General features: G+C 33.1%; 3 protein-coding genes across 4 annotated transcripts; all 3 read left to right on the forward strand.

Moving 5' to 3' along the window:
* The first annotated feature begins 1,170 nt into the window (after positions 1–1,170).
* LOC129890665 (O-fucosyltransferase 6-like) lies at positions 1,171–6,653 on the forward strand. The gene is made up of 10 exons (XM_055966170.1): positions 1,171–1,356; positions 1,653–1,697; positions 1,792–1,882; positions 2,004–2,080; positions 3,071–3,159; positions 3,254–3,437; positions 3,623–3,804; positions 4,683–4,785; positions 5,366–5,697; positions 6,020–6,653. Exons 1-10 carry the CDS (start codon positions 1,201–1,203, stop codon positions 6,351–6,353), a joined length of 1,593 nt encoding a protein of 530 aa, XP_055822145.1. The 5' UTR covers positions 1,171–1,200; the 3' UTR covers positions 6,354–6,653.
* Positions 6,654–8,115: 1,462 nt separating this feature from the next.
* Positions 8,116–10,516, forward strand: LOC129890670 (PLASMODESMATA CALLOSE-BINDING PROTEIN 3-like). Its single transcript, XM_055966173.1, has 3 exons — positions 8,116–8,660; positions 9,255–9,288; positions 10,134–10,516. Exons 1-3 carry the CDS (start codon positions 8,363–8,365, stop codon positions 10,393–10,395), a joined length of 594 nt encoding a protein of 197 aa, XP_055822148.1. The 5' UTR covers positions 8,116–8,362; the 3' UTR covers positions 10,396–10,516.
* A 710-nt stretch (positions 10,517–11,226) lies between these two features.
* On the forward strand, positions 11,227–15,270 carry LOC129882999 (histidine biosynthesis bifunctional protein hisIE, chloroplastic). 2 transcript variants are annotated; one of them, XM_055957542.1, is made up of 6 exons: positions 11,227–11,526; positions 12,750–12,995; positions 13,089–13,184; positions 13,350–13,501; positions 13,653–13,864; positions 14,967–15,270. In XM_055957542.1, the coding sequence occupies exons 1-5, from the start codon at positions 11,242–11,244 to the stop codon at positions 13,849–13,851; spliced, it is 978 nt and encodes a 325-aa protein (XP_055813517.1). In that variant the 5' UTR covers positions 11,227–11,241; the 3' UTR covers positions 13,852–13,864; positions 14,967–15,270. The 2 variants fall into 2 exon arrangements, with proteins under 2 accessions (XP_055813517.1, XP_055813510.1); XM_055957535.1 differs by having other exon boundaries at positions 13,653–13,859.
* The last annotated feature ends 176 nt before the right edge of the window (positions 15,271–15,446 follow it).

The raw sequence follows: 15,446 nt of genomic DNA on the forward strand, positions 1-15,446 counted from the left end.
AAAAAAAATAATTGATAGGCTTTGATAAATATTATAGTTCATATGTCGTACAATAGATTCGAAACACATTATTGTTCATTAATCAAGTGGAGTTTGGTCGAAACACATTTGGTCTAAAGTTAGTTACGTAAAAAGTTGACAACAACATATTCAGTGAAATTTTACAAGTGGAGTTTACGTAAAAAGTTGAATATAGTTTTAAATTTTAATAGCGGGTAAAAGCTCAAATTCTACGTTGTGTCATTCAAATTCAAGAATGTTTCATCTGAGTTTTGAACTTTCGTAGTGAAGAAAATCAACAATTTTTTTTATAGTCTTGATTACCACAATTCAAACTTTAAACAGGCGTTTAGTCATAGGATTAGAGAGTTTTCATTTTAAATTTTGATTCCAAATTAACATCTGTTTATGAAATCAATATAAAATTTCAACTAGAAATTAAATTTTCAAATTTTATGGCCAAACGCTTTGAAGATTATTCGAAGAGTTTTGACCTACGCAATTTTTTTACGTGACATGTTTAATACCACAAGATTAAATGACATTTAGGTATATTCTGATACGTTCTCTAGTATAAGGTCAAAAAATTTTAAAAATAATACTCCCTCCGTTTCTATTTATATGTCACAATTTTAGATTTCACGTGTATTAAGAAACTAAGTAAGTTTACTATTTTACAGTTATTTAATATTTTTTTGTAGTTAAGTTTTCGATCAATGAATATGAATCAATTTATTTTGATTAATTAATTTGATCAATTGACATGAATTATTTACCTAGTTTTTCTATGTTGGTCAAATGTATATTTTTAAGACTAATAACTTACAAGAATAAAATAGAAAGAATAATATTTTTTATACATTGATTTTGTGAAATGACAATATTAAGGACCATCTATTTTTAGTAAAGACGATATATAAATAGCAACGAGGGAGTAATTAGTTTATAAAACTTCACACTGATTTTATAGTAACAATTAAATTTAGATTACTTATAAAAGCTTTTTAAACGTTTTGTGAGTCAAAGTAACATGAAACAATCCTCCCTAGAAATATTAAGCATAGGCTATTATTAATTATATTATATTATATTGTATTATTATGCATGTCATGCGTATGCCCATATCAACACAGCGTAATTCCCTTTCATCTTCATCGCCAAACTGGCGGAAAATCAAAAATTCCTTCCACCACCGCTCCGATGGCCTCCTCTCGGCGTCTCCGCCACTTTTTCACCCGTGGACGGTGGCTAATCCCGGCCATCACCGTCGCCTCCGCTTTTCTTGTCCTTTTCTTTTTCCTCTCGATTCTCGCACCTTCTCCCAATGGCAATCGGATCTTCCTTCGCGATTCTTCGGTACCTCATTCACGCTAAATTAATGCTACGATTAAAGTTTCACGTTGATAATAATAATAATACAATAATAACTGGATTCACAGTCAAATAGTTATATAAAAAATAATTGGAATATGTTAAAGGGAAATAAAGGTAGGGGATTACAATGTGGTTAATTGAACCTATGAAAGTTTCTGTAATCAACCAACTGAGTTAATCACGCCTAGATCCGGGTCCTGAGTTAATGCACATTCATTTTTGAGATACATTTGGTATGTTTTAGAGTATCCATTTTGATTGTAATTTTGTATTTGTAGGGAGAAAATGATGATGCAATTGAAGATTCTCAATTACCTGTTCCGGTTAATCTCTGTCCTGATGTTTTCTATATGAAGTTTTTATTTTTCGTTGGATTTTACCTTTCTAAATTTTGTATGGCTTGTTCTTTTGTTCAAGGCTAAAGAGGTAGTGAATCATCGCGATATGTGGAGTTCGAGAAATTCCAAGCTTTTTTATGGATGCAGTAATTCTAGTAACAAATTTCGAAGTGAGTGAAACCTTCATTCCTCTTTGCAATTTACGGAGATTTAAGTTATTGGTTCTGCATTTTTGGGAAATGTCAATTTACTCTTGACATTTCTTAATTAGAGTCTTTGTAAAATTTGCAGAAGCAGAGGATATCACTCATCCAAATCGTTACTTGTCGATTGTAACAAGTGGAGGACTTAACCAACAAAGAACTGGGGTAAGCAAAGTTGCGGTTGTGATTACTAATTTGTTGGCTTAACTATTTTAAATGAGGTACTTGGTTGTGGTTATCGAACACTAGCTAGTAGACAAGAAGGTAATTGTTTTTAGTAATCAACGATTAAGCCAAAGCAAATCGTGTGCTCCAAACTGGTGGCTGGAGCCTCATAGAAACTTTAGCTAGTAGCTATAAATGAGAAAGGATTGTTTCCATGTTGCTGAATCGTGTTGCTATTTGTGATGTTTCATTGTGTTCTTTTGTCGATTTTTAGCTTTTGTATGATCTCCTATATTCCTTAGCAAAGGCGGTGAAACAATTGAATTTGAAAATTCAAAGTGGAAAGATCAAGTGTGATCAACTGGTAGTATTTGGTGCCACTGATTGAGTAGTTTAGTGACATGTAGCTGGAAAGTAACATGGAGTTGATTGGAAAATATAGTGTCTCTGGAAGCGCTAACTGAAAAGTACGCTAGGTGTGACATTCACTGGCGAAACATTTTGCCATATGGCAGGAGAGGTGTGTTTTTGGATGACAACATGGTGTTGATGATGTGTTGACTACAAATGTGTATCTAAATGACAACACGATACTGACTGGAGAATTATATTTTGCTGGAAACCAATGCTGATGCAGCTTATGGTGATAATAATGTGTCAGCTATGTTGTGCTTGGTTGACTAAAGGATGAGATTTGACTGGTTGTTGTGATGAAACATCGCTGATTTGCATAAATGACTGAAACAATGCTAGGATAGTGAGAAATAGAAAGAGTCGGTACTATTGAAAGAACAATCACCAAAAAAGGCAAAAGGTCACTGAAAAGGATCGTGGTGTATGTGTATGCCTTTGTGATGTGTAACATTTCGCATAACATTCCTTCTTTTAACTGCTGCATAGTTTAACTTCTGCTGACATCGAACTACAATGATTACATTGAATGCAGAATGATTCTGTATTTAACAGTATAATCTCTCACTTCTATGGCAGATAACGGATGCTGTTGTTGCTGCTCGCATTTTAAATGCTACTCTTGTTGTTCCAAAGCTGGACAAGAGTTCTTACTGGAAAGACACAAGGTGAGTAGCTGAAAAAAATTATATTTTGCTTTTTCCTTGCATATTGGTTACACTCTAATATCTCTGCAAAGTGAACTATGCCTTTTCCTTGCAGTGTCTTTTCTGATATTTTTGATGTTGATTGGTTTATAAAATATCTTGCCAAAGATATTTCAGTCGTAAAGGAACTTCCACTCAGAAAAGGGCAGATATGGCTACCTTATAGAATGCGAGTTCCTAGAAAGTGCAGTGACCGTTGCTATATACATCGTGTATTGCCTGTACTTGAAAAGAAACATGTGAGTATATCAGGTCTCTTGAATTTCCACCAACATATATGCATGAGGACAAAACCATACTTTTCTTCAAATGCATTACCAGAAACTATAAAGACAAGTTGTGGATACAGATATGTCTATCCCCTATATAAGATGTTTGAATGTTGATATTTATAGACCTGTATAGTGTCTGCTTCTCGTAACAGGCTGTACAGATCACCAAGTTTGACTATCGACTTGCAAATAGTCTGGATACAGATTTGCAAAAGCTTAGATGCAGAGTTAATTATCATGCATTGAAGTTTGCTGACCCTATACTTAGAATGGGTGAGAAATTGGTCCAGCGAATGAGGATGAAAAGCAAGCATTTCATTGCTCTTCACCTAAGGTTCGTCTTCTATTTTGTTTATTTATTATTTTCTCATTTATGATTTATGATCACTTACAGTTAGTATTTGATCCTTGGTAGTGTTATAGTTTTGGTATAATACATTAACATGCCCTTTAACTTGGCCTCATCTGACATCTATGCCCTCCAATATTGAGTGTGCATACTTGGCAATTCGTGTCCTACGCGGCATCCTAATACACAAGTAGACACTTAAACTTGTATAAAGTTGAACAAGTAGACACACGCATCCTACTTGGTGTCCTACTTGGCAATTCGTGTCCTATGCGGCATCCTATGTGTATTATGTCATATAGGATGCGTGTGTCTACTTATTCAGTTTTAACAAGTTTAATTGTCTACTTGTGCACACCCACACAGTTGGAGTGCATAAATGCTAACTGAGGCCAAATTAAAGGTCATATTTCCTGATGTTTACTTAACTGTTGTCCTCAGACTTCTGCTATTTAATTTGTCTATTGCCCCTTCAGGAAGTTAAATAGTTTACACAGCCATGATTATAGCATAAAGGTTCTTGGGTATAAGTTAAGATCGATATTGTATGAACAGTTTATCAAACATAAGAATTGTGTCTAGGAATGTTGATAACAAAAACCTTATCATTTTGATCACAACAACATACCAAGTGAAATCCCAACACAAGTGGGGTCCAGAGAGTGTGGGGTGTACGCAGATCTTATTCTACCTTGCGTGGGTATCATTTTGATTATGACAATTTTTTCTTGTTCCTTGTTTTATACTCGTATATTACTGGGATGCTTACTTTGATGCTGGGAGGATTTTGGTTCCTGAAGTTTGATGAATGTTCTAACTAAAATTCAAAAAGAGATTGTATGCTGATGGTGCATATGGTACAGGTTTGAACCCGATATGCTTGCATTCTCAGGATGTTACTATGGAGGAGGCGATAAGGAGAGGGAAGAACTCGGGAAGATACGTAAGAAGTGGAAAACTTTACGTGTAAGTACTTGAGTATCTGCTTCCAATCATATCCTCATAATGAATCATTGTAACTGTGAGCTTCAAAGATTGTTTCTTTTTCTTTATGATAGTTGAAATCCCCTGTAGTTATCCCATCTCTGGTTTGTACACAAGTTAGAAACTCAGAGGTTATGTGCCTGCCCTCTACCCTCCTTCCACTTAAATACCGGCTGGTTTCAAACTTGTGATGTGCACTTACCACACATCCTGGACTCTACTACTTTTACTGTTGGAACCAATGCCAAGGGATGTAATTTTACGTTCATACTTTTCTCTATAAAAAAGAAAGAAAACACACACTTCTGTTTCAGATTTTCATGGTAGGGGGTAAGGCTTCTTCGTACACACCACCAATCAGGAAGAGAATCGAGTCCGACACAGTGGATAGTCTGAGGTAGTAAACAAGATTTCGGTCATCAACACACCACACATACATACATTTTCCTCTATAATCCGCGAAATAATGTTCTTTCTGAATGGACCTATTAGGTTATGAGTTAATTTTTACCCTGCTTTCGTACAATGTGATGTGTTAACTCTATTTACGATATACTTTCAGGAGAGTCACCCGGATAAGGCAAGGAGGCATGGAAGATGCCCTATGACTCCTGAAGAAGTCGGCTTGATGCTGAGATCGCTTGGATATGGCGAAGATGTTCATATATATGTAGCATCCGGTGAAATATATGGCGGGGAAGAGACATGGGCTCCGTTAAAAGCCCTCTTTCCAAACTTCTACACAAAAGACACCCTTGCTAGCAAAGATGAGTTAGCACCATTTTCTGCATTTTCTTCTAGAATGGCTGCTCTTGACTTCATAGTTTGTGATGAAAGCGATGTATTTGTCGCTAACAACCATGGAAACATGGTGAAAATTCTAGCAGGGCGAAGGTCTGCTACTGCCCACTCCTATTTCACTTTTTTTGCAAGTATAATACATAAATATGCTCTTTAACTTGATCTTAGCTGACATCTATGTTTTTCAAGTGTGCACAAGTAGACACTTAAAGTTGAATAAGTAAACACACACATCCTACGTGACATAATATTTGTGCAACTCTATACAAGTTTAAGTGTCTATTTGTGCACATCAAAAGTTGGAGGGCATAGATATCAGATGAGACCAAGTTAAATGACACGTTTCTGTATTATGTCTTTCTGCAAAATAGGTATTGCGGAGGTGGATTAATATACTTTTTCCTTTTCGATGCAGGAGATATTTTGGTCATAAGCCAACCATTCGCCCAAACGGTAGGAAACTGTATCGATTGTTTTTAAACAAAAATTACATGTCACACAAGGAATTTGTGTATAGAGTCAATAAATATCAGAAAGGCTTCATGGGAGAGCCCAAGGAGGTAAGTCCAACCTGGGGTGTGTTTCATGAAAACCCATATTCATGCATATGTGAGAAAGTAGATAACTATACAGGAGGAGAGATTTCGCGTAGTACCTCTCAAGTTGAAACTTTCACTAGGGTAACAAATACTGACTATGACCCTGACACACCTGAGGATCCTGAGGTGAATGTGTTGCTCTCAGATTAAGAAAAGTATCGATGAGAGCTTTTGAAAAAAGTTTTGCTTGTACATACACCATTTTTCGACCCATGATGATATTTGTTGAACCTTCAACAAGTGCAATTTTGAAGCCCTTGCAACAAAGGACTATTAGAGTTTTCGTTATTTTTGAGAGGGATTACAAGATGGATAATCGAACCATCATCAACAAAGTAAAAATTTAAATAGCCAATTAACTGAGCTACTAAAATTCCTCGAAAGATCCAACAATCTTTTGTTCAGCTACTCGACTTATTCCAGCAAAACTATATATCAGAGTTCATACACAGATGTTACACATTACATGCTATGTAATTATTAATTGACATGCATGACTTTTTGTTTGTCAATTTTTTCATGGTTATTAGAATTAAATTTGGAAACTAAAAATATTATTTTCTCTGATATTACGAAGTGTTGATTTTTTTCATGAAATATTACCAATATGATCTCACGTGATTGTCTCATTCAGTTTCATATCTTTAATTTAAAATTATAAATAAAAATTTTTTTCTTTATTTTTTAAATTTTATGTCAAGTTTAAATTATCGAACAAATTAATAAATAGAAATGGGGAGTATAAAATATGTATAATTTGATCGGAAACTAAAAAAACCTTAATAAAGTTCAAACTCCCAATAAAAGCAAATCTAAAAAGCTAAAAAGAGAAAGATAATACAGCACAAACCCCAAAAAGGAAAAGGAAAACAAATAAAGAACGCAATATCCTTATTCCACTTGAATCCGTCTCTGCTTTTCTTTTTCTTTTTTTTAAAATTATAATGATGTGTTTGAATAAATTTATATGTATATTAATTATTTTATTATGTATATAATATGTTTTTTTTCAATACAAATATTAAATAACTTTACCATTAAAACTTAGATATATAAAAAGAAATGTCCTAACATATTTTATTTGATATTTGCCCGCACAAAACTTAGGTAACTCTACCATTATGAAGAATGTATTGGTTAATTAATCGTATTACCTACTTAACAATACATAATAAAGAAAAAAATAATAAGAAATCGAAAAATTAAAATTTGATCATGAAATAATAAGCAAAATGCTCTCGGCCTTCTCTATAGAAGTAGTAATCAATTGAATTTTGAACGAATAAGCTCCTTGAATTTCGATAATTGCTTAATAATCTATAGAAGAAAATTTCTCTGAAGGGAAACTACCACATTAGATTTGAAGAGTGTGAGACCAATTATAAAATAGGGAAAGCAGATGCAATTTTTTTCTTTTAATAACCAGGTAAATAATTATAACATCATCGGTCTATCTCTACCTCAATTCACCATTTTGAATCTTATACAAAAGGTTTTTGTACCTATACCTCAGTTGAAGCACTTAGAAGAAATTTAATGTCTTTCTGATTAGTAATGAAAGAATTAATTATCTCTACCATCTTAAAATAAGAATACCTAGCTTTATTTATTTAAAAAAAAATCAATTTTATATTCAAACATCATATGTCATCAGAAGTAGTCACCATCATAAATACTCAAATATTGTGTTACACATATTAATATACACCCACATCATCATATGATAAAAGGTGGAAAGGCAAATATACCAATTGATTCTAAAATATGAAAGCATAGGTCAGAAACAAGCTCCCAAAGCATTTTTTTTTTAAAAAAAGATAAATAAAAAAGAGAGAAAATTAACATGAGCACACACACCCATAAAAGCCAAAGAGAAAAAAAGCATTACATATATCAATCATTCCACATTTCCACTTTATATTCCTCTTCTTTTTTTCCCTCTCTTGTTCCCAACTCTCACACAACTATAGCAACATATTCAAAATTTAAATATCGTCAACTATACTGATTTAATTTTACCAACTCCGTCCACAAACTCAAGTCATCAACTTTCTTGACTTTCCAACAATACACATACACATTAGCTCCCACATACCTAATTTTACTATTTTACATAGACGTCTATTTTTGAATTCGTCTCTCCATATATATATATATATATGTTCATGGAAGTGTTGATAATTTTAGTCATGATGTTAACTATTATTGTTAGAACAAAGGCTACATGGTGTATAGTAAGAAGTGATGCAAGCAATCAAGCATTGCAAAGAGGTTTGGATTATGCTTGTAGCAATGGTGCTGATTGTGCACCAATTCAATCTAATGGCCTTTGTTATCTTCCTAATACTATTCAAAATCATGCCTCTTATGCCTTCAATAGTTTCTATCAAAGAAACAACATGGCTCCTGGCTCTTGCCAATTTTCTGGCACTGCTACTTTTGCCAAAACTGACCCAAGTATGTAATTTTTTTACTACTCAACCTTCTGTTTTTTTTATTTTTCATTCAGTATTTGATACGGATTAAATTCATATTTGCATCAAAAAGTCTTATATTAGGGTATAAAGTATTTCCTAATAACAAAGGCGATTCTATATACCTAGATTTTGAATTCAAAACTTTTTTGATTATAAAGATGAAAATAATTAAGGAGTATTACTTAATTATTGCTCCACCACAATCTTGTATTACTTTTTTCTCCATGTGTTATGCATTAAGTTATATATATATAGGGTCAATGTTAATGTCAATGATTTTTTATATTGTCAGGTCACTCAAAAAATATTTATACATAAATCTTTTTATAATTTAAGATTTAAAGTGTTGAAAATAAAACAGGGTTGAAAATAAAACAGGTTATGTACTTGCTGCAACATGTAGAATTGACTTGATAATGTAAAAATTATTTATACTGACGATGTGTGTAATTTAAATACACTGACACAACACATATAATTAATAACTTTTTTTGATTTTTGAGTGTAGTTTGATATGTATAGTTGATTAATTATTTATCTTATCTTTACCTTCTTTTTTTTTGTATTGTCTTAGGTTATGGATCTTGTGTTTATCCAGCTTCTCCAAGGTATGTTCTTTAAAACTTCAAGTTGTTCTATTGCTTATTTGTTTCCCATCTTTTATCTGTGTTGATTTTTTTACTCTTGATTTTCTATAGCTTTTCTTCACGTTAAAACTTGTTATTCTTCGAATTAATGTTTTCTTCCACTTTAGCACGGTTATCGAGATAATGTTATTTTTTCTGTTTCAATTTGTTTTCTTTTATTATGACGATTTGATATATAATTTAAGAAAGTAATTTTTTTTTCAATATATTAAAAATAGATAGAATATACTAAAATAATCTCGTAATTTTAAATATATCAGATGAAAAGTTAATAAAATACATTCTTTTTGAAAGGAATACTTTATTAGCACTTGGCTGTAAAGTAGAAAAATTCACGAAACCTTTTTTTTTCTTTTTGGAGTGTTGGAGGGAGATAATGGTTTTTGGGGTTCGAAAACATTGTGGAGTGTTTGCTCTTGTGTATAATGGTGTCCATAGTGCCTTATTACGTGGAAATGTGTTGATGATGTTTTGTAGTGGATCTAGAGAATAGTAAGGGGTTTATCTGAATTTTTTCTCGATAAAAATATAATACGATATATATTATATATAGATTTTGAATCTCTTAAATATTAAAAGATTAATTAAAGGTTGCCGACTTAGCCGTTGACGGTTTCAATTTAACCTTGTTGTTCATAGGTAATTTATTTGTTTTTAAAAAAACTTTGGGTCTTATACTAATTACCAATTAAGTCACTAAATATCACTAGTGTAAAAAGCTTTTATGTATAGTAAGTGTATTTTAACATGTTATAATTAAACTATTTAATATCTTGTTGATATTTGAATTTTTGAATTTTGATTAGATCTGCTGGAGGGCCGCTTCCTCCCGGAGTTGGAGGCCGTAAAAACACAAGTGGAGGAATTACGACTACCCCAATTTTAAATTCACCACCACAAGTAATTATAAACCCTGTGTATGGTAACAGAACGACACCGATTACCGTGGGATCGGATGATCCCAACTCTCTGGATTCAAAAGCAACTTGTCCCAAGTTTTGGACAATGGCAAGCTTAATTCCAACATATTTGATGTTTCTCATCATTCATAATTTTCAACTTTTGTAGGAGTACTTGATTTAGTGCAATTTTGAAACAAATAATGCATTTAAACTTTATTTGAATATTATGATGACAAGTGTTATCAAAATATTGCTTCAAATAGTCATGCAATGTATTGCTCTCGTGTATTATAAATGTCTTAAAATATATTATACTTGTTTGGTACGAAATTGACACAATGTATTATAAGTGTATTAAAATATGTGATAAATATATTATCCATGAATAAAACTTGTATTATATGAGTTTTATAAATTATTTTCGCTAATATATATTAAAATTGTATTATAAGTGTTTAGTGAAAAAATATTATTGCTATAAATGATAAATATTTTTTTAATATAGTATATTTAGGTAAGTTTCCCTTTATGTATTATGTACAAAATTATACATTTAACGGCTATTATTTCGATGGGCGGCTAAAATTACAAATAAGGGAAACTTACATAAATATACAATATTAAGAAAATATTTACCATCTATTGCAATAATTTTTTTTTTCACTGAACACTTATAATACAGTTTTAATACATATTGCAGAGAACTATTTATAAAACATATATAATACAAGTTTTATAGATGGATAATATATTTTTCACATACTTTAATAAACTTATAATACATTATGTTAGTTTCTTACTATACAAACATAATATATATTTTAAAACACTTATAATACATTTATATTATATGGATAATTCACTTTTAATACAAATATATATTTATCATAATATTGCTATGTATTGCTATAAATTATAATAAATAAAAAATATCGCTAAAAACAGTAATTAATTTTTTAAAAAGCACTCAATTAAGTAATTTTTCCTACAAATAATGTTGCAGCCCAAATATATGACTCATAAGCCCAAGCCCATTTGGTTTAGTGTCCCAAATCCAAGTTCATTTCCTAATTTCCCACTACACTCTAGTGCTCCACTGCTCCGCCGTCGCCGCCGTAAGTTCCGTCTTGTTGAATCAGACCCTAAGATGTCAATTTCTTACTCTCCTTGCTTTCAACCGTTGAAAGTGTTCTCTAGAAGTAATCTTGTTCGTTCAACCGGAGCTTTGACTTTGAAGCGATGTAATGTAGTGACATGTATGAAGAAATCATATGAAGATACCTCTCTCGAAGCAAAGGTATGGCCTCAAATGGCGCATTAATGTTGTTTATAGAAGTTCCTTAATTGATATAGAAGCCACAATTTTTTGTTTTTGGGTTTAGGATTATCTATGGTTAGCTTGTTTATGAATGAATTTGTAGTTTATTTTGATTCATTAGCCACAATCAGGTGAATCCTGTGTCAATTATGGTATATGTATTGATAACTGTGTTGTTTGTTTGGGTCAGCTTTCGTGCACCTTGACTAATTCCAGGGGATTACCTGACAATTATGTTTAGTTTGTCTATGAATGAATTTGTAGTTTATTTAATTCATCATACATAATCAGGTGCATCCTGTGTCAGTTATGGTAGATATATTGATAAACATGGCGTTCGAGCTAGCTTTCGTGCACCTTGACAAATTCCCTGGGATACCTGTCAATTATGTTTAGCTTGTCGATGAATGAATTTTTAGTTTTATTAATACATCAGATATAATCAGGAGCGCATACTGTGTCCATTATGGTGGATATTTGTTAAATGTCCAGGAAACAAACGCTAAGGTAGTAAAAATGATAGTTGAGTTCCTCGTATATCATTTTGATCTCTCTTTTAAGTCTTCATAGAGGAATAATAATTTGTTCATTGTTGAGTTGCGTTCGGATGCTAATCGCCACATCATCATTATCGGGTTACACATTAGCTAAGGAATCTAAAGCAATAATTGAAATTAAACTTTGACTTATATCTCTAGTCCAATTGCTCGATTTTCCCTACTTTAAACCTAGGTGTAATTTCCCGGATTTAGACTATGAAAACTCAAGATTTCATGGTTTAAGTTGCTCCAAATTTATTTATAATAACGAGACTTGATTTAGCTAGAACATTAGACAATCCATTCTTCTTTAGAGAACATGACAAGTTATTAGATATTGACTCAGTTAAGTGTCTACGATGTGCACTGTGCCAGTATTTTACATGAATGGAAAAGAAAAGCTAGCAAAGTGGAAAAAGTGAGGGGTTTCTCATCTGTCATTTTGATCTCTCTTGAAGTGTGTTGTTTTTCTCTGTTGCACTTTGCAACTGATGGTTTGTTGCTGCACTTCTGGTGACATGCAATGCCTTGCTCTGTGGTCTATACAACAACACCTTCCCTGCAAAAGCTAGTTGAAATGTCTTTACTGACCTGGAAGGATGAACATATTGTATCACCTTTCCTTTACCTCTTGTTTTCTCTTTTCTGATAACAGTAGTTCAGGTTGATTTCTTACTAGATCATGTCAAATGGGACGACAAAGGCCTTGCGGTTGCAATAGCCCAAAATGTTGATACAGGAGCAGTCTTAATGCAAGGGTTTGCAAACAGAGAGGCTTTGTCAACAACAATCTCATCACATAAAGCAACATTTTATAGCCGGTCACGGTCATCTTTATGGACAAAGGGAGAGACCTCCAATAATTTTATCAATGTTTTTGATGTCTTTCTTGATTGTGATCGTGATTCTGTAAGTTTTTAGAATCCCTTTCGATAATTAAATTGGGCTACCTTTGATTCCATGTGCTTTTTTACTGAAAAGATAATCAAAACTACCTATCAGATAATATATCTTGGGAAGCCTGATGGCCCAACATGCCACACAGGGTCAGAGACATGTTATTACACACCAGTTGATGAACTCCTGAAAAATCCAGAGGTTAGTCGCATTCTATCATGTGTTTTAAGGTTTTTTTTCATCATCTTAATATTACCTTTCAAAAAAGAAGTTTTTAATCATCTCATGAGTTCAATGAAAAATAGCTCGCTTTTCTGTTGGAAAATGGTCTATACGAACCTGCCTAAGATTTAGTAGCTGTTTTAGGTTGAGAAAAATGAGCTGGCTTTGACGACTTTATATGCATTAGAATCTACAATCAACCAAAGGAAGGCAGAAACATCTAGCTCTTCAAATGGAAAACCCTCGTGGACAAAACGATTGTTGCTTGATGACAAATTGCTTTGCTCCAAAATTCGGTATGTTGCTTGGCATACTTATCTTATAATTGGCTGATCTTCAGAAAAATAGTTTTCCCTATTCCCTTATAGCACATGAATATCTGGGTATTAAATTGGGCTAGATGGGTATTATAGTTTTCTTCTGAATTTTATTCTTCACATCTTGCAGAGAGGAGGCTGACGAGTTATGCCGAACTCTGGAGCAAAATGAGGCTAATGGGCGGACAGCCTCAGAGATGGCAGATGTCTTGTATCATGCCATGGTTTTACTTTCTCTTAGAGGAGTACAACTCGAGGAAGTTATGCAGGTCCTTAGACAAAGGTTTTCAAAGTCAGGCATTGAAGAAAAGAATAGTCGGAAATCCTAGGACATATGGTATAGTAAAAACCTCTTCCTCTATTACCTTATTAAATTTACCTCAATTCAAATGAATTACCTTTTTGAAGTATGCCAAAATAGGTTCATCTGGCTTTAACATCATATGAGAGTATAGTGTAAAACAGAAGTTCAATGTTTCTCTTCTGCCTTTGGTGGAAATGATGCCGATGTCCCACCTTTTGTAACATGTGACTTTGGTTAGGTATAGTTAATTTACTGTCTTAGGTAACTAGCTACCTCTTTTCTTTATTTGTTATACCTACAAACTCTCTTTCAGTACCTTTCCCAAATGTTTCTTTCTATGTTGTGCCTACAAACTCTCTTTTCCCCCCTGATTTTACCGTAAGTCTTCTATATTCCTTTTTTATTACACTTTAAAATCACTTCCTTTCCGGGGTTGTATTCTTTTAACTTCTCTATCAACCTCAGTTACTTTGAAACTCAGTTACATGGCTTCTTTTGCAACCTTGCTCTACCTTCTTCCTTTCCTTCATATGGGGTGCCTACAGTGATCCCATGTTCTTTTTGTTTCCGTAGAGTCACAGTTCTGCTCCTTAGCCATGTTTCATATTGGATATTTTTCCTCATAGTTGTAATTGTTATTTCCTACATTGACTGTGCCAGGAGTATGAGAGTGTTTTGGGTTGAGTCGGTTTGGTTCGTTTGAGCTAGTTTGGTTCAGTATTTGTTTTGAATAGGCACGCTGATCACAGACTTGGGATGGATTCTGATATGTTTCAGTTTTTCAGTTCCTATTTTGGATTCTTGATTTTTTTTATGGAAGGCTTGACGTTATTCCTTGTTTGGGCCAATTTTTTCATACATTAAAATGTTATTTCTCCTTCTCTTTCAAAAAAATCAATGCGTACAAGACCTCTAATAGCACTAAGCACCCCTTCAACTTGTCATTATCTTCTTTACTTTCATTTCTTTGATTATCACTTTCCTCATCTGTGCCTAATAGCAAACCTTCCCTGATATGCTGGCATTTCTGTTGTAGTTCCTATAACAAGCATTGAAAGGTTATCCTAACTTGGTGTAGCTTTTGCGTTCTCTTCATTCTTATTCACGAGTAATAACTTGTTTTTCAACACGTCTGTGCAGGGTATACAGTTGAAGAAGGTCTCATTACAATCAACGATGGTTCTTTGTTTTCTACAAGAGAGAGAGAGGGGCATACTCCAGCTCTCTAATGTTGTTAAGTGAGTTTATGGTGTGATGATATGATTAAAAGGAGGAGATATTTGAAGTCTCCTATGTCGATATCCTTATTGATGTACTTTTGCTGAACTATGGAAACATATATGAACTAGTTGTCAGTACAGACAGGAATTGGGCTCACCCATTGTTAATTTGTCTCTTTAGTGTGTTAATCTCTCATGATAATAAAAGATTTGATACTCTTTAACATTTTTTCGCTGGACCTGAGACAAATGGTCTTCCTATTGTTCAATTCTCTTTATTTTTTTGCGATGAGGGTGGCTTTAGGTTGTCGGTCAACGTAAAATTAACTTATTTCATGATGGTTCCTCACAAGTCACAACACACCCTGATCCAAGTCTAAACTAGTTGAGACAACTTGTT

This window comes from Solanum dulcamara, chromosome 1 (genome assembly GCF_947179165.1).
Source record: "Solanum dulcamara chromosome 1, daSolDulc1.2, whole genome shotgun sequence".
Taxonomy (NCBI): Eukaryota; Viridiplantae; Streptophyta; class Magnoliopsida; order Solanales; family Solanaceae; genus Solanum; species Solanum dulcamara.

Excerpts from the sequence above, each read along its gene's own strand:
- LOC129890665 (XM_055966170.1), top strand. The coding sequence starts at position 1,201 with ATGGCCTCCTCTCGGCGTCTCCGCCACTTTTTCACCCGTGGACGGTGG. Across the intron at positions 2,081-3,070 it reads TTAACCAACAAAGAACTGGG|ATAACGGATGCTGTTGTTGC; the intron begins GTAAGCAAAGTT and ends CTTCTATGGCAG. Across the intron at positions 3,160-3,253 it reads TCTTACTGGAAAGACACAAG|TGTCTTTTCTGATATTTTTG; the intron begins GTGAGTAGCTGA and ends TTTTCCTTGCAG.
- LOC129890670 (XM_055966173.1), top strand. The coding sequence starts at position 8,363 with ATGTTCATGGAAGTGTTGATAATTTTAGTCATGATGTTAACTATTATT. Across the intron at positions 8,661-9,254 it reads TTTTGCCAAAACTGACCCAA|GTTATGGATCTTGTGTTTAT; the intron begins GTATGTAATTTT and ends GTATTGTCTTAG. Across the intron at positions 9,289-10,133 it reads GTTTATCCAGCTTCTCCAAG|ATCTGCTGGAGGGCCGCTTC; the intron begins GTATGTTCTTTA and ends AATTTTGATTAG.
- LOC129882999 (XM_055957542.1), top strand. The coding sequence starts at position 11,242 with ATGACTCATAAGCCCAAGCCCATTTGGTTTAGTGTCCCAAATCCAAGT. Across the intron at positions 13,185-13,349 it reads AACTCCTGAAAAATCCAGAG|GTTGAGAAAAATGAGCTGGC; the intron begins GTTAGTCGCATT and ends TAGCTGTTTTAG. Across the intron at positions 13,502-13,652 it reads TTGCTTTGCTCCAAAATTCG|AGAGGAGGCTGACGAGTTAT; the intron begins GTATGTTGCTTG and ends CACATCTTGCAG.